Source organism: Rana temporaria, chromosome 10, assembly GCF_905171775.1.
Source record: "Rana temporaria chromosome 10, aRanTem1.1, whole genome shotgun sequence".
NCBI lineage: Eukaryota > Metazoa > Chordata > Amphibia > Anura > Ranidae > Rana > Rana temporaria.
The window spans coordinates 72,018,631-72,042,596 of NC_053498.1; the positions used below are offsets into that span (position 1 = coordinate 72,018,631).

General features: G+C 41.9%; 2 protein-coding genes across 4 annotated transcripts in view; one reads left to right on the forward strand and one right to left on the reverse strand.

Annotated features, from left to right (window-relative positions):
* PI4K2B (phosphatidylinositol 4-kinase type 2 beta) overlaps window positions 1-15,188 on the forward strand; it is a 67,818-nt gene extending 52,630 nt beyond the window's left edge. The window contains exons 6-10 of the mRNA XM_040325445.1: window positions 2,240-2,331; window positions 3,769-3,859; window positions 6,164-6,297; window positions 6,407-6,466; window positions 11,076-15,188. Coding sequence (XP_040181379.1) covers window positions 2,240-2,331; window positions 3,769-3,859; window positions 6,164-6,297; window positions 6,407-6,466; window positions 11,076-11,249 — 551 coding nt within the window. The 3' untranslated portion in view covers window positions 11,250-15,188. The remainder of the gene's footprint in view (window positions 1-2,239; window positions 2,332-3,768; window positions 3,860-6,163; window positions 6,298-6,406; window positions 6,467-11,075) is intronic.
* Window positions 15,189-20,007: 4,819 nt separating this feature from the next.
* Window positions 20,008-23,966, reverse strand: part of ANAPC4 (anaphase promoting complex subunit 4) — a 90,947-nt gene continuing 86,988 nt past the window's right edge. For all 3 annotated transcript variants that reach the window (XM_040325447.1, XM_040325449.1, XM_040325448.1), the window contains exons 28-29: window positions 21,961-22,084; window positions 20,008-20,280 (exon numbers count right to left, since the gene is read on the reverse strand). In XM_040325447.1, coding sequence (XP_040181381.1) covers window positions 20,077-20,280; window positions 21,961-22,084 — 328 coding nt within the window. In that variant the 3' untranslated portion in view covers window positions 20,008-20,076. The remainder of the gene's footprint in view (window positions 20,281-21,960; window positions 22,085-23,966) is intronic.

The following is a 23,966-nucleotide window of genomic DNA, read 5'->3' on the forward strand; positions in this document are numbered from 1 at the left end:
GCGCCCCTTAGGCGATTCAGTTAGCATGTGTAGTGCGATACAAGTTTTTCACAAACTACAGACCCCCCTCCCTCAGTACAGGTACCCCCATCAGTGTAGAATCCCCCCCTTTAGTGCAGAACCCCCATCAGTATAGAATCCCTCTTAGTATAGACCCCAGAAGTATAAACACCCCCTTAGTGCAGGCCCCCCATCACTATAGAATCCTTCCTTAGTACAGACCACTGCAGTATAGACACCCCACTTGGTGCAGACCCCCATCAGCATAGGCACCCCTCCCTTACCGCACATATCCATCTACTTAATAGTGTACAGTACAGACCTCAGAACAGCACGACCACGGACGTGTACACACATCGGTGTGTGTCCCTCCTGGCTCCTCCTCCTCACTGGATGTAAACAGAGGAGGAGGTGCCAGCGGCTTCGGTCCAACTCCTGCGCCTCCCTAGCTGTGTCAGTGGAGTGATTGGTGTTTGGCAGTGGCCGGTGCCGCAGCTGCCGCTATCCACTGGTGTCACCCCTCTAGCGTGTGTCACCCGGGTGCTGTCCGCACCCCCGCCCCCACCTGGCAACGCTTAAGCCCAGTTGTCAACCTGGGAAGATGATTTCAGAGGTGGGCGGGCAGTGAGAGCAAGCCGCGCTCATCACAGCACTGTCCACCAGAGGGCGCCGGTTCGCAGATAGGAGCGTGTATCCCGCTCCAGCAGGCCGCAAAGCCACGGCCTCAATTATCGGCCAGCCCGACGCTAGTCCGTGGAACTGCTGCGGTGTAATCCAGGTGCCAGGATGCAATTTCCAGTCGCCATTGCGACCTGGCGCCTGGGTTTTGTCGAGCCCTGGTGTAGATGATCAGTTTTCGCAACTCTTCTATTGGCAGAGAGATGTTGCTACACACTCGAGCAAATAGGGAGGTGCTGCAAACGCCATGAAAACTGCGTGCAACTCGTTTGTCTGCAAAAACGGGGTTAAAACAGGTGGTGAGGAGGCATTGTATCGCTTCCCTACTGCCTGTAAGTAGCCTCTGAAACATGTTCAGGCTCCAGTGGAAATGGAACGCACGTCTAAATCTACCTGTGTTTTTATTATAAAAGGTACATGTTCTGTTGGAGAGATGCAGGTGATTCTGCAAAAATACAAAAATATTAAAACTTAGAACCCATGAATCCTAGCTAAGACAAGTATGCTTTGTCTATTTAGATTTTTATCCCCCCCCCCAAAAAAACAAACCTCTCGCTCTCATTTCTACATTTACATACCTATTGCAATATTTATCATTTTACTTCTCTGTCCTGCTGTGTAGGTATTTGTGAAAATAAACAGGAAGTACCACTTTGCAAAGTTTTCTGTGAAGGAAAATTGGATATTTGATTGTGTAGAAAAAAAAAAAAAACACGTGGAAAGAATTTTCAGTAAATTTAAGAAGGTCAGGGATTGTTTCAGCAACCTTTTTTTTTTTCACTCCTTTTACTGTTTTTGCTGCACCTAAAGGTTGGCCAAGTCTGGAAGAAAAGCCGTGACAGGTACCAGTACTGTGTGATCTGGAAGTGACTGTTGGCTTTCATACTACTTCTTAGTTAGAGATTTGCTGTGATGTGATGAACCCAAGTTACATGGCCAAGTGGCCTGATTTAGTTGCAAAATTTGTTGTGTTTTTTTTATTTATTTATCATCTATAACTTTAAAAAAAGAGCTCTCAATAATTGTGTAAGGTGTAACTGATTTCACCTCACAGTGGAGCCCAAGTATGCCAAGGCTGGAGTTTTCTAAGCTATTGCATCCTCCACATACTTTATAAAATATCTTTGTTGCCACATGCACAGCAGTCTTGTAGTGGGCTTGGCTCAAATAGAGGACATTCACATGTGGTGCAAGACCGGTTGCCTTATTTTATGTACTGTATTTGCAGCTCAGATCTTCCCAGCAATGATATGCAGAAACAGTGTTCAACCTTTTGACTGCAGCTGTGTGTTGGGCATCATTTAGAATCCCAGGCACCCGTGAATGTAACTATTTTAAAGTACAGAAGTGGTTATGTTAAAGGGACAGTTGGGATAGAAACACTTCTTCCTGGAGTTCTTCTTTAAATCTAAATACTCCATAATGTGTATCTGTTGTACACAAAATGGCATGTTTTAATGTAGTGCCTGAGGGTTTCTGATGCAGTAGTGTGCAGTGTAGCAAATAGTTAATGATCTTAAAGACATAACCTAAAACCTTGTGGTGTTTTTTGAATTTGTAGACCGAGGCAATGATAATTGGCTAATCCGATATGAAAGTCAAGAGGAATACATGGAATGTTCGGAGAAAGCTGCTGACTTCCAAGTGTCTAAGGTATGATTTTATGCTAAATCCAAATAAAACCTTAGCGCCTATGGATGTAGAAATTATCAGCTGCAGAATAAGACTTGCTAAATAGCAAAAAAGCAACAAACCGCGATATGAAAATTTACTGCGCTAGATATTAGTCCGATATAAATATACTGGACAAACGTATAATAGTCAATATGTCACAAACGTCTGAGAGAGACCCATTAGGATGGTAAAGTGCTCATGCTCTATAGACGTCTCCTATAACGTTGTGCTCAGACTGGGTGCCCCACATAGATGGGTGTTGACCACCTATCGCTAGTATGGTCTCTTAGGCATGTGGGAATACCCGATAGAAATCCTTTAGGATGTTGTCTTTATGTTTTTTTTTGGTCAACATGTTAATCAAGTAATATTTGAGGTGCCTTAAACGGCCCTTATTAATATTATTCACAATTTATTTTTGGAATATATTTTTTATAAATATTTTCCTTTTTTTACTTTTTCAGTAGAGTGTAATTAACTTCTTACACCACTAGAGGACTTATGTTCCCTAAACACATTGAGTAAATGTTATCCGCTTGCATGCACAGGACCACCAGAGGGCCGCTTTGTTTTTATTTTCACTTCCTTGTTTATATTCACTTGTTACACATAAGCATTTAGTATAGATTGTACGCATCCCCCGAAGTGTGTAGCAGGTGTTAAACTTATTTAAATTCAGTCATCCAATGAGATTTGAAGTTGGGGTATAAATGCCCTTACCTAATATGACAGAATGACTACTTCCCAATGATGGCTTTGTGAAATGTCAAGGTAATACTGCGTCATCACGACACTTCTGTCCAAGCAAACAATACCCGGGAATCGAGCACCAAGACTCCGAGCACAGTGGCATTCTACTGAAGGGGCGATTACCCATATTAATCGCCTGCTATATGCGCCGGGTGCCAGGACTATCGGGCACTGTCAAATGTAAGTGTAACTATTTTAATTGTGGACCAATACATTTTTTCAAAACGGCATAGCGCAATGAGGATTTTCCCATTTTTGTCATTCCTATACATCCCCATGAGGTATATGTCATGATTTTATATTGCAAGAGTGTTGCTGCAAACATTTTTATACATTTTTAACAATCGGACACATTTTATTTTTTTACAATTTGTATTGTAATTTTGTATTTTTTTTTTAATAGCTGCTTATTTTAGAAATTATAAAATAACCACTTAAAGAAGAAGTAAACTCTGTTGGGTTTTTCTTCCTTTATTATTCCCTGAAAAGTAAAAGCATAATGTGCTAGTATGCATCGCATACTAGCACATTATGTGACACTTGCGTGCAAACAAAGCCTTTCGTCGTCCCCGCTGCAGGCTGCATCCATCTTCTTTCTCCGGCTGTGTGACTTAAATTATGTTTTCTTCACATGGCATTCTAATGCTTTCTGTGTTTTGATTTTAGGATTGGACTGAAAAAGAACCTGTTATAAAAATTGCAGCAATAGATAATGGTCTGGCATTCCCATTTAAACATCCTGATGAGTGGAGAGCATGCAAGTATTTCTTTTATCTTCTGAATAGATTTCACATATTACAAGAATTCATTACTAGGATAGTGGCTACTTGTCTCAGTGCCATTTTAAACCGGCGGCAGTTATTGGCAGGTCTCTGTGGGGTTAGGTGCTGGAACCATTGGTTGCCTTTTGACTGCTGGCATCCAGTGCTATGCCTGCCCAAGAGCTGAAATAAAAATATATTGTTTAAAGCTGCATCGCGATGCATTGATTAGACGATTATTTTCAACACCCCTAATTAATTATATAACTAATTAGGGGTGTTGAAAATAATCATTTAATTAGTGCAGCATTAAACGATTCTGCATCGATGCAGAGAACGACTGCATCGCGATTGCATGAATTAAGTCATTGGCTCCTGTCGGTCTCCCCCCCCCCCCCCTTCTCCTCTCAATGTTCTGGTCACATTGTGTATCCAGAACTGATCACACAGAGCAGGGATCTCCCACTATGACACAGCTTGGATCTTATAACACTCGACCGCCGCTGTAACAAAGTCCCGCCTCCTGGACCGGCTCCTATGAGAAAACCAGGGCTTTTTTTCTCAGATAATAAGTGCAGAAGCTCCTCCCTTCCGAATCACCCATTGACTGTGCCCTTTCCCACTTCTGAGCACTGTTCCTTGGTTCTTCCCTTTACCCACCTCTCAGTACCACCCCTTTTTAGAGCATATAGAACCAAGTATCATTTTGTTGTGCTAAGTCATTTGTGTGGAATTTGTTAATAACAAGAGAGGCAGTAAAATAGATCTAACAACAATGGACACCCCAGCAAAAATAGCCTCCCCCAGCAACAAATGATTCCCAACAGCCAGCATCAATAGACCCTCCAGCAGCCAGAAATGCTAGACCTCGCCCTCAACAGTGGATACCTCCCAGCAACAATTGACCCCTGCGACATAAGACCCACCTCAGGAACAATAGATGTTCCACTAGCAACAATAGACCTTCCAGCAACAATAGATTCCCCAGCAGCCAGCAACAAAGAACTGCTTCATTATTATCACCATGTCCCAGCCCTTGCAGCCCTTTCCATTTGTGCAAGGAGCTGAGTCTCCACCTCATTAACATTGGATGGTCTGTAAGCCAACAGTATAAAAATCTCCCATGCCCTCCTGTACCATAAGGTTATGTGCCCCTGTGTCTGGTGTGTGTATATGTATGTGTGTGTGTGTGTGTGTGTGTGTGTGTGTGTGTATATGTGTGTGTATGTATATATATATATATATATATATATATATATATATATATATATATATATATATATATATATATATATATGTGTATATATATATATATATATATATATGTGTATATATATATATATATATATATATATATATATATGTATATATGTGTGTGTATATGTGTATATATATATATATATATATATATATATATATATATATATATATATATATATATATATATGGGATCTGTGTCCAGTTGTTGTGGATGACCAGCAGGGATGGGAGTATTTTGTAGTTATGATAGCAGCAGGAGAGGAGGGGGTGGGCACTGACACAGAACAGGTGGGAGAGAAGAGGGCAGGGCTGTGGATGACAAAGGCACGTAAACTGACCGCTGTGTCACGACCACGGCAGCCATGATAAACTGTGGTCCGTTTACAGGGGGAGGGTATAGCCAGGCAGGATTAGCCATGTTTTTAGATAATAGAAGAGACCAAATGCGTTCCACAATATTTGAAAACTGGGGTGGGATCCGCGGAACAGTCAATTGTTACAAGACGATCCTCTGAGGAACAATGCTTTCTGTACCAGCTAGGGAAGGGTTTGACTGCAATTAATTAGTGTCTCCAACTTGGAGGTGTTGGATGTTAAGCATAGGTATGTTTATCGGTTCAGGTGATCTTTTTTGTACTTTGAAACCCTATCTATGTCATGTTGTATAGTTACACTCATCTTACACCACTGTATCTCTTTCTTATGTTACTAAAGGATGTTGTATTTCGTGTATCTTTTGCAAATTTAAATAAATAAGATTTGAAAAAGAGGCCAAATGCCACTGCACAAGCACTGTGCTGTTCATGCTTTAAGGCAAAAGGATCTTTTTATTTTTATTTTATGTTATGTTCACAAAGTAATGGCAGAATCATAGAACAGTCTAAAATTGAGAGTGTTCGATTTATAATCCAGAACCTGTGTGTACCCCATTTAATAACTAAAGATGCACGATTATTCAAAGGACTTCTAGGGCCACAGAGCTGCTTCTGTGAGCAGTTCCCAGTTCTTAAGTAAATTTGGCATATCTTTTTCTTCTCTAGATCCATTCCTCTGGGCATGGCTTCCACAAGCTAAAGTTCCTTTTAGCCAGGAGACAAGAGACCTAATTCTTCCACGTATCTCTGATATGAACTTTGTGCAGGATCTTTGTGAAGATCTTTATGAGCTGTTTAAAGTAAGCATACATACATTTTATACATTGCGTTTTCCTTATAGCAGAAGTATTTTATTCCGTTACATACATTTTTTAATACTAATCTTCACAACTTGTAATTCTCCTGTAGACGGATAAGGGATTTGACAAAGCAACATTTGAAAAACAGATGTCAGTAATGAGAGGGCAGGTATGTCTGCAGCAAGAATTTGTGTTTTTACATGTGTGAGACCCTTAAAGTGATATTAAAGTACATTTATTTTTTATTTTTTGTTTAACCTCCCTGGCGGTATGATTATGTCAGATTTTTGATGCTCAAAGCGGTACAATTGTTCTGCATTTTATATTGTAGGCCTGTATTTCTTGGGAATAGCTCACTTAAATCTGTCCAAACAATAGTCTAGTAGACAGAAATCCTGGGTATGATGAAGTTTGAAACATAAAATCATAAATTGTTATATAATAAATAACTAATTATAGCAAATAATAATAACAATTATTCAATAATGTAATCCAATCAGAAACGCTGAAATTTGCTCAGTTGCAGAATTGTCGCTGTCATTACTTTCAGTGTTTGATGATGAATTTCCCCACAAATCGCTATCGCTCAATTCTGCAGGGATTCCGATTTATTATCGCTGTTTTCTAGCTGCTCTAAAACCACTTTTGACATAAAGGGACACTTTTTGGTTGCTATGGACAATCTCCAGTTTCCAGGCAGAAAAAAATGTATTTATTATATAAAAGTGCATGCAGGTCACTGGGCAGACCACTAGGGACAAAGGGGATGTGAATTTTTTTTTTTACAGTACTAGTGTACTGTATGTAAAAATATATAAAAGTGATTTTTACTATCTACGTGTAAGGTGAACACTAACAGATTTTGCAGCTAATGAGCTCATAGCTTCCAGTCACTTTTATTTACTCATCAGTAAAGACGCATCACAAAAAAGTGTACTGTATGTAGTGTGCATTTTTAATTTGGTGCTTGGCTCCATCCCCGTGCGTCGCAGGGAACGGAGCTCGGCACTGTGTGAATCGAGTGGAGGAGGAGACAGCTCGCAGAAACAGCGGGGAGACACCGCAGGATCCAGGGGACAAGGTAAGTAACATTCCCTGGATACTGCGATGCGATCCCGAGTGTGGCTCGGGGGTTACCGCTTTTGGTAGTGAAAATTCACCCCAATCCACACTTGGGATTACCGCTAAGGAAGTTAATTAAAAAACCTGTTATACTTACCTGCTCTGTGCAGTGGTTTTGCCTAGAGCAGACCGATCCTCTCCTTCTTGGGTCCCCTAGTAGCACTCCTGGCTCTACCTTTCTGCCAGCTTGCTGTGGGGGCATCTAAACTGCTACTCTGCATGTCCATTCAGACATGAAGCCGTGGCTCGGTCATGCTGATTGATGGCAGCGGGAGCCAATGAGGAGGAAGAGTCCCCCGAAGAGCCGAGACTTTTGTGCATATTGCTTGATCACCATCAGGCTCAGGTAAGTGTTTGGGTGTGGGAGTGCGGGGGGGGGGGCAGACACAGCAGAACAGGGAAAAGAACAATCAGGGGGGCCACCGGTATCCATACTGGCTCCTTCCTCCGACCCCCTACATCACAGCACCCCATGGCGAAAGTGTCACATTACAAAGAGGCTTTCTGAGGATACATTGCTGGAATAGATGAAAGGTAGAAGGAACAGGCTGCTGGAGAGGTAAGTACGCATGTACAGGGAGTGCAGAATTATTAGGCAAATTAGTATTTTGACCACATCATCCTCTTTATGCATGTTGTCTTACTCCAAGCTGTATAGGCTCGAAAGCCTACTACCAATTAAGCATATTAGGTGATGTGCATCTCTGTAATGAGAAGGTGTGTGGTCTAATGACATCAACACCCTATATCAGGTGTGCAGAATTATTAGTCAACTTCCTTTCCTTTGGCAAAATGGGTCAAAAGAAGGACTTGACAGGCTCAGAAAAGTCAAAAATAGTGAGATATCTTGCAGAGGGATGCAGCACTCTTAAAATTGCAAAGCTTCTGAAGCGTGATCATCGAACAATCAAGCGTTTCATTCAAAATAGTCAACAGGGTCGCAAGAAGCGTGTGGAAAAACCAAGGCGCAAAATAACTGCCCATGAACTGAGAAAAGTCAAGCGTGCAGCTGCCAAGATGCCACTTGCCACCAGTTTGGCCATATTTCAGAGCTGCAACATCACTGGAGTGCCCAAAAGCACAAGGTGTGCAATACTCAGAGACATGGCCAAGGTAAGAAAGGCTGAAAGACGACGACCACTGAACAAGACACACAAGCTGAAACGTCAAGACTGGGCCAAGAAATATCTCAAGACTGATTTTTCTAAGGTTTTATGGACTAATGAAATGAGAGTGAGTCTTGATGGGCCAGATGGAAGAGCCCGTGGCTGGATTGGTAAAGGGCAGAGAGCTCCAGTCCGACTCAGACGCCAGCAAGGTGGAGGTGTAGTACTGGTTTGGGCTGGTATCATCAAAGATGAGCTTGTGGGGCCTTTTCGGGTTGAGGATGGAGTCAAGCTCAACTCCCAGTCCTACTGCCAGTTTCTGGAAGACACCTTCTTCAAGCAGTGGTACAGGAAGAAGTCTGCATCCTTCAAGAAAAACATGATTTTCATGCAGGACAATGCTCCATCACACGCGTCCAAGTACTCCACAGCGTGGCTGGCAAGAAAGGGTATAAAAGAAGAAAAACTAATGACATGGCATCCTTGTTCACCTGATCTGAACCCCATTGAGAACCTGTGGTCCATCATCAAATGTGAGATTTACAAGGAGGGAAAACAGTACACCTCTCTGAACAGTGTCTGGGAGGCTGCGGTTGCTGCTGCACACAATGTTGATGGTGAACAGATCAAAACACTGACAGAATCCATGGATGGCAGGCTTTTGAGTGTCCTTGCAAAGAAAGGTGGCTATATTGGTCACTGATTTGTTTTTGTTTTGTTTTTGAATGTCAGAAATGTATATTTGTGAATGTTGAGATGTTATATTGGTTTCACTGGTAAAAATAAATAATTGAAATGGGTATATATAGTTTTTTTGTTAAGTTGCCTAATAATTATGCACAGTAATAGTCACCTGCACACACAGATATCCCCCTAAAATAGCTAAAACTAAAAACAAACTAAAAACTACTTCCAAAAATATTCAGCTTTGATATTAATGAGTTTTTTGGGTTCATTGAGAACATGGTGGTTGTTCAATAATAAAATTAATCCTCAAAAATACAACTTGCCTAATAATTCTGCACTCCCTGTATTGCAGGGGACCTGCTGCCATTTCAGTCTGTCAAGGCCTTGGACTGATAACTGGCAGGGAGCGGGCTGGGCTTTGTGCCACTTTGAACAGTAGTCATGACCCAGTATACAGCCTGAGTTTCAGGACCCTTCCTAGGCATATAGGAATTTAACCTTTTCCTTCGATTTCCTTTCTAAATGTTTTTTTTCTTTGTCTGAATTTCTCACTTCCTGTTTCTCCTCATTAAGCTGTTCTGGATGACTAACCCCCAGCCAGAACAGCTTGGATGATGGGGGCAAGCTTACTGAGGAGAAACAGAAAAGTGAGAAATTCAGACAAAGAAAAAAAAAAACATTTAGAAGGGAAATCAAATGAAAAAGATGAACCAACAATGCACTAGCTTAAAGTGGATGTAAACCCGATTCATGAAATTTGAGCTGGGCACATATGTCTGCAGTATTTCGTTATCTCTCTTCATGGAGCCAAGTCCAGTAGCTCTCTCCTGAACTGTTCCTCTGTTATCAGCCTGATAACTCCGGACAAATTCTGACTTTTTAGACAAAAGCAGCCTGAATCTTTTGTCCGGGGAGGTTGCTAAAATAGATTAGCAGAGAGGAGGTCCCATTACAAAACACCTCTGAGTGTCTCTGCCTATGTTGAGAGGGGGTGTGTGACTTTCCTCCAATCAGCAGTGTTAGCTATCTTGTCTGTATGCCCAGACACCACACTCTGTGTTAACCAGGAATAGAAAATCTCCTAACACGATCTGAACTTTCTAAACCGTATATAAATGTGAAGTCAGCAGATATACATGTAAAACCTATGTAGGGAGATTGGTTTCATCCCCGTGTATCAACTGAGGCTGTTCACTTCACTGGGTGTATGGAGGGTTTACATCCACTTTAAAGGAACCTATTTAGAAAATAACCCCTTTAAATATAAATCAATTATGAAGCTTGGAAGGGTGGGGAGAGGGGACAGGTAAGCGTATGGATGTATTGCTGCTTTGTAACCATAACCATTTATAAACCAAGTGGCAGTAGGAGGTGGTTCAGCGCTTAATTGTGCACTTTTAAAAACGGCTGCACAAAAGGTAAGCCAGCACCTGAGCAAAGAGTATTCCTGGAGATTTTGTAGTGTGTGTTTTTATTTTGCACATGTATCAAGCTGTATGAGTTGCTGGGCAAAGGGAGGGGAGTAATTCTTCAGCTGTAAACATGCACAATTATTGACCTTCCCTTTTGAAGTCTATGGGATCAAAAGTGCCTTGGTACAGTCGGAAAAACTCTTGTGCATAGAGTGTAGGGTGAATAAGTGTAGAAATGTGAAGAAGCACAATTGGAAAGAATGAGATTCTGCATAGTAAGGTGTAGGGGAATAAAGGGCAGAAAAACACTAATGTGTGAACGGGGATCAATAACACCCACAGAGTGAAACAGGAAATGGATATAGAGAAGTATAAACAATTTATCAGGTAGCTGAAGAATTTAGTTTTTTCATGTATTTTGATTACCTTTCTGTTGTACTATTTTATCCAGATCCTAAATCTGACACAAGCTTTAAAGGATGAGAAGAGTCCTATTCAGTTGGTACAGATGCCAAAAGTCGTGGTGGAAAGAAGTCAAGGTGGAGGTCAGGGCAGGATTGTTCACCTGAGTAATGCTTTTACACAAACCTTCCACTGCAGGAAGCCATTCTTCTCTTCCTGGTAGCAAAACAAGAGGATCTCGTGTCTTCAGTCTTAAGCTGCTGTTTTGCACAATTACTGCAATAGCTGAAAACTACTGTCAGTCCCTATTGGTTGCCAAAGGATGTACAATTTTTGAATGTAATTCAGTTTACGGTTAATTGTAGGATTAAAATCAGGGTTTCAGGAAGCACTGTTATTGACTTGAACTGTATAATTCTTTTCAACATCAAAAAACTTGTATAGGATGGGGAAAGAGGACATTTCAGAAGAGATAAGTGGAGTATGCCTTTCACAGGGTTTCATATATGCTGGAATTGTGTGTCCTTAATTTACAAATTGCAGTTTTGATGTATACAAAATTGTAAAAAGAATATGTATATCACATTTAATGTATTTTTTATTTTCCTTGACTTATGAAATACAATTTCTGCATTTTCCAATGTGCCATGTGCACTCTAGATGGGGGAATTAAATCTTTTCTTGTGTATGAAATATTTCTGAATGTTTTCTCTTTGGGATATAGGGACCAATTTATCTCTGTTTTTCTCTGTCATAATTCAATCCGGTACTTGCATTTCATTTACAGGGTGTGACCGCACACAAAGAAACGTAATGGTAAGTTCATCTTTGCGGAAAAATGCATTATACCGTCATGGGTGCTTTATTTAAAAAAACACTGTAGCTTTAAAATATGTAGATTCCACTACTACAATTGCACCTTACCTGTAAGCCCATTGTTTACCCGCAGCCTGGCTAAAAATCTGGGACTGGGATCCCCTATCCTAGCAGTGATTCTGGGACAATGTCATATGTTGGACAGGCCCCCAGCATTAACAACACGAGCATCAGCTCAAGACCGATGCTGTGCTCCCTCTTTTTTGCTTCGGGAGAGGGAGAGCTCACTATGTGCTCCTTCTAGTGATGCTTGAGGTGTGCCCAACATACCGCATTGTACAATTTTTGGCAGAGGTAAACTAACACTTTAAATCTGGCCATACGCTGATTGAAGTGTGGCCGGCCCAACAGGGAGCTGCTGAATTTCGATCAGTGCATGACCTCCTGAACAAAGAAAAAAACTGTATGACCAGTTCCATCAAATATCATTGATGGCACAAGCTGGTCAACAGGCAGTGAAGTGACTCGTATAATCAACCTGGAACTCTAATGTGTAATCTGTTTACTGTGAATAATCCCATCTGTACTTTTTTTTTCTTTCGCTCCTACCCCGTCGGTGTTTACAAAGTTTCTATATCATGACAGATTTTTCCCTCCTCATGTAGACCTTTTGATTGTAGACATTTAGTCTTTTACCATCAAAGCTGGACTTCAGGATGTGTGTGTGTGTGTGTATATAATATAAAAATTGATCTGTTTGGACCAGCCTGGCCCGAACGAGCCATTTTCTTAACCAGCCATTCTCAACCCAGGGTTCCATGGAAGCTAGTATTCCTCCCAAAGGTTGCTAGGGGTTCCTTGAGCTATGGCTGCTTGACCTCCCATTCAATAGGGCTTGCATAGAGCCAGGGGTCTATCATTTGACAGGGCCATCTGCCTGAACCCATTTTAGTTGTCTGTATAGGGTGACATTTTTCCCACTGGCCACTAATGTAAGGGGCTTTTTGTCACACTGACCTCTATTAAATTGATTTTTGTAAGGATTCCTCTGGGGGCAAAAAGTTAGGAGAAACTGTTCTACACGAACGGGGGCACCTGCTGGGTGTGCTGTATAAACTGTATGCACAATCGGCTACAATACAGCACACAGTGCCAGCTGTGGGAATGCGAACATCCAGTTCCACATATGAACCAAGAAGCTGTGTGTTTTACATAAGTTCAGGTGGCATACAAAAAAATATATATTTTTTAAATGTCTTTCCACCATCTCCGCAGTTGGCATTAAATGGATAAGCTTGTCAGGGGAGGACCTAATCGGTGTGCTGTATTGCTCAGTCATTGGGCTAGAGAATAAGATCATTCTCAATATAGAGATTGCCGCTGTGTATGAAGCTGTTTGCCTGAAGTTCAGCTTTCAAGAAAATCATGGGAGGTGCCATTTTTATGTTTATGAAGTTATAAGCTGAGGGGGGGGGGTGTTACCCTCAGACGTCCTTAGCTGGTCATTGATCTGTAGCAAGCCTCTGACATCTCATATATGTATACTTGTTCAAAATTATGAATTGGCAAGGATGAGTATGGCAGACATGAAGGCTGCACCGGCAAAAACAAGTTATTGAAAGCTTCCATATTTCTTTCATGGCAAGATTCTTTTACACAAACTTTGCCTTATATTGACACAAAAAGCCTTGTGTATGTAGTGAAAGAAATCTAGGGAATTTCCATTAAAGTGACTGACGCACACCAGCTGATTTGACACCGACTCAGTCTATGCATCGTAACCTTGTGATGTACCCCCCCCCCCCCCTTTAGGGAGATTAAAACGATTAGGGCAGCTGGAAAGGACTATTATAATGGGAATATTGCCTACCGGTCTGCCACAAGTCTCTAACCGTTCCAATTTTTAGTATTGGATTATGTGGCCTGCAGCCCCTTTTGCCTTGTGGGTGCCGGCATCATTTGTGCACTTTAAATTACATTTTGCCAACATCTGCCCTCAAGTACACAGGTGGCTGGCACACCTAAACCTCATTCCTGTGGTGGATGGGTACATTTCCTGCTGATCCTACAGCCTCCCTAATTGTTTAATAGGGGGGGTCTTCATTTTAAGGTGTTCACAGGGCGTTTGCACAGCTCTCCTAAATGACCTTCCTCCTGGGAGCAGCGTTTTGGGGAAAAACTGCTTGGCCCTTGTAAATGCACTTAGAAGCATCAAGCACTTGGCTGTTTATCTCATTGAAATTAATGCTTGATGTGTCTAGTGTGAACATGCCTCAAGCAATTTTTTTCCCTCCCTGCCAAAACACTGCTGCTCCTGGACGCAATGGGGTATTTTTCTGCCTGTAAATGCCTGTGTGTGCACATGTACACATATGATAAAATGGAGGGGCAGAGAAAAAAAAGCCAGATGCCCCTAAAATCAGTGTTTTTAACACTCATGTGTCACGGTTAATATAAGGTAAAAGAACCTATACCATTTCTGTTTTTTGTTGATTTAGAGTGCAACATTTCTTAGGAAGTGTGTAAGGACTCCCCCTTGTCACTGTAGGGAACAGGTCAGCATGGAGGGATTTCACTTTCACGTGTCCATTTACACAATCATATTATCAAGAATTGTGTGAAGGCAGCAGATTCATTGGAATGGGCTGCTAAACACACACCAAAAAAAGGTGCTAGCACAGCAGCATGTCACAATGCACAGTAGTGTGTTGTAGTGCCACTCACAATGAATGGCACCGGTGTACCCAACTGTGTATATTGTGCGTTGCTGCAGCACAATAGTGTGAATCCAGCAAAAGGCAATTTACTAAAACCGGTGCAACTGGGCATAGTACCCAGTCGGTTACGAACTACAGCTTGTTCAATGAGGCTCCATTCTCACATTTTAATCTTAATAGCACCCCAAGCGCGGTGCGAAGCATGTCGCCAAAAAAAAGTTCCAGAACTTCCTTTGGGCGACATGAGTTGCGTGACAATATCGCACCGTGTTTGGGGTGCTTTTGAGAAATGATGGGTATCGCAATTGCGTCCTGCTGCGTTTCTGAAATCATGGGCAGAATTGCAGTGATTTTGCCTGCTATCCAGGTCTTGTATACATTTTTGCTACCAAAAAAAAACACACTAGGGCTTATTTTCAGGGGATATCTTATTTAATTACGGCATTAAAGGGGTTGTAACCCTAAAAAAAGTTTTTTTTTTTAAAGCATGATAGATAGCACAGTGCTTGTGCTGCATCATTTACCCCTCTCCATGTTCTAAAAATCAATCATGAATAAATCAATACAAAAAGTTTCTGTCACCCTCCCATGGTCAGGTCAGAAGTCTGTTTAATAAAAAAAAAAAAAAATCCATCTTGCTTAACCACTTAAGACCCAGACCATTATGCAGGTTAAGGACCTTGCCCCTTTTTGCGATTCGGCACTGCGTCGCTTTAACTGACAATTGCGCAGTCGTGCGACGTGGCTCCCAAACAAAATTGGCATCCTTTTTTTCCCCACAAATAGAGCTTTATTTTGGTGGCATTTGATCACCTGTGCGGTTTTTATTTTTTGCGCTATAAATAAAAATAGAGCGACAATTTTGAAAAAAATACAATATTTTTTACTATAATAAATATCCCCCAAAAATATATAAACTTTTTTTTTTCCCCTCAGTTTAGGCCGATACGTATTCTTCTTCTACATATTTTTTTTGTAAAAAAAAACAACAACCGTTTATCGATTGGTTTGCGCAAAATTTGATAGCGTTTACAAAATAGGGGATAGTTTTATTGCATTTTTATTAATGATTTTTTTTTTTTACTACTAATTGCGGCGATCAGCTTTTTTTTTCCATGACTGACATTATGGCGGACACATCGGACAATTTTGACACATTTTTGGGACCATTGTCATTTTCACAGCAAAAAGTGCTATAAAAATGCATTGTTTACTTTGAAAATGACAATTGCAGTTTAGGAGTTAACCACTAGGGGGCGCTGTATGGGTTACGTGTGACCTCATGTGTTTCTAACTGTAGGGGGTGGGGCTGGACGGGTGATGTCATCGTCTTTCCCTATATCCGGGAACAGACGATCAATGACACTCCCACAGTGAAGAACAGGGAAGGTGTGTTTACACACACACGCCTCTCCCCGTTCTTCAGCTCCGGTGACCGATCGTGGGACACCGGCAGCGATCGGGTCACGCGGGCGCAGTCAGGGAGCTTGGGATCGCGAACGTGCCGCGCTCGCGACCCCACGGCTGGGCTTAAAGAGACACGTACAGGTACGTGATTGTGCCCAGCCGTGCCATTCTGCCGATGTATATCGGCGTGAAGGGGTCCTTTTAAGTGGTTAAAATCCTTATCAAATACTTTTAATAAAAATCTACTGGTACATTCATGTGCAAACTAAATCCACTATCCACAGTTTTGTACCATATAAAAAAACCTTTTACAGCTCCCCTGGGCAATCACGTGTGATCTGCTCTTTTCCGAGATCCCCGCTGACATCAGCCCCCTTTGAGTACTGCACAGTGGGAGGGGCCACAGACATCAGTTGGGAGAGGATGAGAGAGAAGACCCGCGATTGCCGCCGGCGGGATTGCCGCCGGGTGCCCGCCGCCGGGTGCCCGCGATTGTCGGTAATCATGGCAGGAGTGTGGATCCGTGTGTGTAAACACACAGATCCACCTCCTGTCAGCGGTGAGGAGACCAATGTGTGTTCCCAAGTACAGAGGAGCACACATCGGTCTCCTCCCCTTGAGAGTCCCCTCCCCCCTACAGTTATAACACATCTTGGGACACATATTAACCCCTTCCTTGCCCCCTAGTGGTTAACCCCTTCCCTGCCAGTCACATTTACACAGTAATCAATGCATATTTATAGCATTAATCGCTGTATAAATGTGAATGGTCCCAAAAACGTGTAAAAAATCAATAAAATAAAAATGCCATAAATCTATCACCTATTTTGTAGACGCTATAACTTTTGCGCAAACCAATCAATATATGATTATTGCGATTTTTTTTTTTTTTTTTTTTACCAAAAATATGTAGAATACGTATCGGCCTAAATTGAGGAAAAAAAATGTTTTTAAAAAAAAAAAAAATTGTGATATTTATTAAATACAAAAGTAAAAAATAGTGTTTTTTTTAAAAATTGTCGCTCTTCTTTTGTTTATAGCGCAAAAAATAAAAACCGCAGAGATGATCAAATAACACCAAAAGAAAGCTCTATTTGTGGGAACAAAATGATAAAAAAAAATTGTTTGGGTACAGTGTAGCACGACCGCGCAATTGTCATTCAAAGTGCGATAGTGCTGAAAATTGGCTTGGGCAGGAAGGTGCGTAAGTGCCCGGTATGGAAGCGGTTAAACAGTAATAATCAGAGACACTGCACCAGTATACAGTGATGGATTACAGTTTTTTTTTTTTTGTGAACTTTGATGGGGCTTATTTTCAGGGTAGGACTTGTATTGCAGCGCGCCCTGATAATCGCACTAGGTCTTACTTTCGGGGTAGGGCTTATTTTCGGGGAAACACGATATGTGTGAACGGAACCTTAAGCTTTGACAATAAAACCTGGAAGCCGATTGGTTACTATGCACAGCCGCACCAGATTCTGTGTCCTGCAGTTTTAGTAAATCTCCCCCTAAGGGTCTGCACTATGTCATGTTTAAACTTTATGTATGAAAAATGAAATGTTCTGCCACTTTTACATGTTTAATGAAGTATTCTGATGAATGATCTGTATGGAAATATGGTTTTGTAATCTGATTCCTCCTTTCTAGCAAAGGGTTTACAATCTTCTGTAATAAATGAAATGTGAAAGAAAAAACAAGTTTCTATTTTTATTTCCTAATGTTTAAGGCAGGAATAAACATGTATTCAGGCAACTTGCCTGGGAGCCTCTCTGGCTACTTTTGGAACGAGTATAAACAGAAAAGTCAGTGCTTCTACCCATACAACATATAGACAGCAGAGTAAAGTAATGTAGGAAAAACGATCCGCACTCCAGTTGTTGCTCATCCGGTTATGACAAAAGCCTTATAGGCTGAAACGCGTCAACTGTTCATTTGTGTTCACTGTGGCTTGTCAATAAAAACAGATTTTTTTTTTTTAAAGAGCAACAACCGGAGTGCAGATTTTTATTTTTTTTTCTACATTTTGTAAAGAACAGGTACCCTGGACTTCGTGAGCCTCAATCTACAACTCCCAGAATTCAAAGGATATGATGCATTTTGCTTTTGCCCGCCATATTTTAATGCATCCTGCGAACTGATTGGGCCTTAAGACCGATTGCTCTTTTCCAGCCCACTTACCAGTTTTACAGAGTTTAGCTTCACCCTTGCTTGCTCGATTCCTGTCAGTGCAAGGCAAATTGTGATGTCACCAGACTCCTTAACTACTTCAGATCCGCGCTATAGTCAAAATATGGCTACAGCTCGGACCTAATTTGTCGGGAGGACGTCCTCCTGTGCTCGAACGGCCTGTGCGCCCCTAATGGGCGCACGCAGCACGCTCTCTATTCAGCGAATCTATGAGACTCGGCTGATCACAGATCGGAATATCCCGACCACCCCTTACCACGTGATCAGCTGTCAGCCAATGACAGCTAATCATGTGATGTAAACAGAGCCGGTAATCTGCAATTTTTTCTCCTCACGCTTGTAGCGAGGAGGAAAAAAAAGCCGATCACCGGCGGCTGTCAGAGGGACATCTGTCCCGATCAGGGAGAGCAGCCGTCTGCTCATCTGTGCCACCTATCAGTGGTACTCATCAGTGAAGCCCATGAGAGCCAGTGGCCATCGGTAGCGCCTTATCTGTGCCGCCTCATCATCGCATATCAATGAAGGAGAAAATGTTTCCATGTTTTTTTGTTTGTTTAGCAAAAACTAAACCCCGGTGGTGATTAAATACCACCAAAAGAAAGCTCTATTTGTGTGAAAAAAATGATAAAAATATCATTTGGGTACAGCGTTGTATGACGCGCAATTGTCATTCAAAATGCATCGGCGATGAAAGCTGAAAATTGGTCTGGGCAGGAGGGGGGTTTAAGTGCCCAGTAAGGAAGTGGTTAAGGGCTTATTCAGACATGTGTCAGTACCCTGTGTTTATGCGGCATTTATTCAGAATTTCAATAATGCTCTGTAACCGCATTTATGGCATTTCAAATATAGTTGAGCTGGTGCAGCACTCTCCACACAAACATGCTAAACTCAAATATGTACAAAAAAAAAAAAGGCTCATACTTGGCTACAGGTGGTTGCCATCTATTATCTTGTAAAATTGTGACAGGTTAACTTTAGTGCAATGTGTGAAGCAAAACCTAAAAAATATATAGTGGGTGTTTGTTTTTGTTGAGTGCTGCACTAACCTAACTAGATTTGAACTGCTTTACTATTTTCCATTTGGAAATAGGTGTACAGCGGCTTCAACACTTTACTTTGCACATTATTTCTAGAGGCGCAGCACTTCATTGTATTATATTTGGCATTTATGGTTTGCTAGTGAAGTGTTTTTAAAGTGTTAACTAGGCACTGGGGGAGAGACTGGAGGTTCCTGTATCCCAGAATGCACTAGAAAAAAAGAGAACTAGGACAGAGCAGCTCCAGCCATTTTGTTTGTACAGAGCAAGCTGTGTGGTAACACTATTTGCTTCTGTGTGCAGGCAAAAGCATCAGGCCAGCCAGGTAGGAGCAGAGGGATTGCGTGTTCTTGCCAGTGACAAAGATTTTTGTTTCTGCAGAGTTGAGCTGGACCAAGCCAAGTCTCAAAGTATATGAATCCATCTTGCAGAGAACTCCCAAAAGTGCGCGCTATCGCACCACACCTCCAAAGTAGATCATTTCCTCTACATCACTTCCTGCTGGAAAAGAAACGCCTTCCAGTGCATTTATTTAGCATTCTTAAAACTCTTTCAATGCTTCATAAACAATATGGGCGAATTCATGAACATTGCATCGTTCTTCATAAGCAACGCAAATTAAATTAAAAGCTAAAAAAAAAAACAATGCCGGGTATTTTATAAATAGAGCAGCCCCACGTGCAGTCAATTGATCGAAGCCGATAGTGCCACGCACAACTGCTCCAGTGGTGATAAAGTGCCCCAATGTTATTATTCATATAAAGGCTGTCTCCAGCTTATATCTTCTATATAATATGCTAATATAACAGATGCAAACTATTTTACAAAATATTACTGTTTATTTTATGGCTCTTAGAGTCAATACTATAAAACATTTGAAGACAGTTTAGGACTCGAAGCTTTCCTCTGTTACATCTGGCGCTTGTGGAGAAGCATCTTTCATGTCGTCATATATGGAGTGAGTTAAATCTCCCTCTTCCTCAGTGATATCCTGAGCATGAGAATGCTCCTCCGCATCCTCCTCTTCAGCTTCTCCATCATCTTCCACGTCCATCTCAAAAACTCGGACATGCCGCAGGTTGGAACTTAGCTAAAAAAAAACATTTGGAAAATCTGAAGTCAGACAATAGAAGAAAAATAATTCCAGCCAATCAGAAAATGAAAGTTTACCATTTTTCCCCCCCAGGTAGACTGGACACAGAAGTGGTGTGAAAATGGTCATTACCTTCAAAGCTCTGATCTTCAGTACCTAAGAACTGCTAGAGATGTGAGCCAGGAGAGGGGAAGCATTAAAGAGGTTACAGCAGCCTCTGTGCACGGGGATAGCAGAAGGAATGGCATGATCCTACGGTATTTTTCTGTACAGAGGTGTGGTGTTTAAACATATTACAATGTAGACCCTTGTATCATTTCAGAGAGGGGGAGGAATTCACCACATTGTAAAAAATAACCCCCGACCCGTGGAAAGGCAGGGACGTACATGTACGCCCATCTGCCTGTACGTGCCATTCTGTGTACATGCAGCGGTGGTTAAAGTGTTACTAAACCCACAATGGTAAAATCTGTGTATATCCAGAATAGCATGCCTGTTATACTCACTGTGGAACTTAAGGAGTGAATCCTCTGTATTGTGTAAAAAGGCTGTTTGATCCTGTATGCACAGATCCTCCCCCTCCTGGGCAAAGCCAGATAAGACGCAGTCAGAGTGGTCCCCCTGCACATGCTCAGTTTGGTCTCTATTTCTGTAGTGTAGAGCAGTGTTTCCCAACTCCAGTCCTCAAGGCACACCAACAGATCATGTTTTCAGGATTTCCCCTCAGATGAAACGGCTGTGGTAATTACTAAGGCAGTGAAACTGATCAAATCACCTGTGCAAAATAATGGAAAGCCTGAAAACCTGACCTGTTGGTGTGCCTTGAGGACTGGAGTTGGGAAACACTGGTGTAGAGAATACTTCCTTGTTGAGCTGAGCTTTTCAGGTCACCTAGTATTGACATCACACATTTGGGCGTGTATACAGATCCTAAATGACAGCCCAGACCCTCCCTCCATGCCCAGTAACAAAAAAAGAACACAGTGGGTGGGATGTCACATCTTGATTCATGAAGATCCACCTCTCATAACAGCATGAATCAAGATGTGACATCCCACCCACTGTGTTCTTTTTTAGTTACTGGACATGACACATGCTATAGTGGAAATCTCCTCCTACCTGAACACTCAGCACTCGGGCAGACCCTGCAGTTTATCATGTAACTGTAGTATACAGATCAGCCAAAAAGGTATATAGTGGCAGTATTTTAATGTAAAAATAAGATTTATAATCTGTGGGGGGAATTAACTATTTTGATATGACTGTGTTTAGTAACACTTTAAGTTGAATTTGTATGTAAGTTGGCACAGGTACATTTTTTAAGTGCAACTCCAGCCCAAAAAAATTTTTTTACATGTTTTTTTTTTTTTTTAGATAGCATAGGGAAGGGTTAACACCCCTGCAATGTTTGTTTTGCTGTCTTTGCCCCTGTTCAGAAGATTTCATCTCACTTTCTGTCCCAATGACAATTGGATTTTAAAAATGTTGGGTTGTTGTGGAAACAAGGATTGGTGATAAAGCTTCAATGGTGACACCTTTTTCCCCACGACAACTCTTACAGGAGTGAATTTCCCTTCCTAGGGGTAGATCTCCTCACTTCCTGTCAGATGTTTGTAATCCGGGGACTGCCTGTATATCTGGGTTATTCTCCTTTATTTAGTTGCTGAAAACACTTACCACACAAGCCACTTTGCGTATTCCATTCACAGCCACATACTGAACTTTCATGTTTTCCAGCAGTCTCCACTGACCCTCCAGAAAGAAGGTGTGGGTAGGTATGTCGGCATGCTGCTCCTCTAGTCTGTACAAATGTCACAGAAATAAAGTTACATGATTAGTGGAAGTACACAGAGTGATTATTATTGGCTCATACATGATTGCAATAAATGACAGACGGTCAATAATTTTACACTTTATTTCAATAGATTTTCTTAGCGCAGTTTGAACAGATACAATGGAGAGAAGAAAAATGCAACATTGTGACACAAAAAAATAATAATGTGGTTCGTATACAACATGAGATGTTCTTCCTAAGGCCCCTTTTACACGATCAGCCCGCAAAGATCCACCTGTCCGTTTTTTAGGTGGTCCCCTTGTCAGAAGACAATAGCTCAGCAGGGAGATTGCTGTACTAACATTGCATAGTTAGTATAGTAAAGCTCATCAAGCTGTGTGTGCCAGGCTAAAGTGTGTGGCTGTCCTCTCTCTGTTCCTTTATACGACTGGTTCCTACTAGCTGCTTCACAAAAAGCAATTTCCCTATACCTCCTTTCGGATTTACAATCAAAAGGGGTATTCGTCATCATTTTTAGGAAGAATTGCAAGGACTTTCAAAATCTTACACAGGGAGCCTGCTTGTCCCATCATGTCCTACAAGCATCTGTCCTAGTTACTGCAGCAGCCAGGCTTCTGCATGATCTCCTGTAGACAATTTGGTTCCTTGCAGGCTGGTTGGTAAGCTGGGAATTTTCTTTGTTTTTGTCTGAAATGCATGATCCTTCCATGTGCTCCTTGCTGTTAAAGTGGTTGTAAACAGACCACTTTTGACTACAGGTAAGCCTATAATAAGGCTTAGCTGTAGGTACCATAGATATCTCCTAAACCTGCACGGTTTAGGAGATATCCACTGTATCCGCATGTGCCGACGTCATCAGCACATGCGCACTGAAGAAACGGACCAAGTGTGCCGTTTCTTCAGCTGATGTGCCGTTATCGGCAGCTCCCACACGTGGGAGTGACGTCATTGCAGCTCCGGCCAATCACAGCGCCAGAGCCCACGATACCTGGAAATAACTCCGAGAGACATGTCGCCTGCCAGAGCTATGTGTCAGGACCACTGCGGGGGCTTCGATCTAAGGTGGGTATTTCATAATGAGCTAGTATGCTATACTGGTCTTCTTTTTCTAATTTGGAAGTAATAGCAGTGCAATGATTGCTCAGATGTAAGCTCATCAGTCAAGGACTAAAGCAACTCAGAATCAGTGTCTCTGCAGCTGATGGCTCAGAAACCACCAGGGCCATGTGCAGATCAGAGACAGCAATTAACTGGGTGATTTGGGCCATAAAAGTCTTGCATGTCTGTGGTACAAACCTCAACCTGAAAGGGCAGAGGACCCAGCCACGCCCTAGTAAGATATAGAACTCTGGGACAGAACAGACCCTGAAAGCAGAGGGCAACATTACTCCAGGCTGCAGATGCCTCAGTAGGCACACTGAAAGCAAGCCCAGAGCCACTAGAAAGTGAGCTGGAGGTACCAGGTACAGTGGCACTGTCCCCTATGTGTCCAGAAGACAAATTGCAGCCATGTGGCAGCAAGGCAAATTAGAGGATCAAGTAGGAGGCAAGGCCTCATGAAACTCAGATAGCTGGTAGCAAGTTAATGCCGGATGGCTGACGGTGACCAAAGTTACTGTATAGTTACTGTATGCGGTCACCAGGAAAGAATCAAAGATCAGAATTTCATGAGAATGTTTGCAATCAGAAGCAGCAGTTGGGAGAACATCCATCCTCATAGGACACTAGCAAAAAACTGAGGCATGCTAGGAGAGATTATCCCTAGCTGGCCTACAGTTGTGTTTGCCAGTGTTCAACCTTCCTGTAGGGGGCAGTATAACCTGAAGGTTAATGACTTCCTGTGCCTTCTACTACCCCCAAACTTTGCTATATCCATCCTGGATAGAGG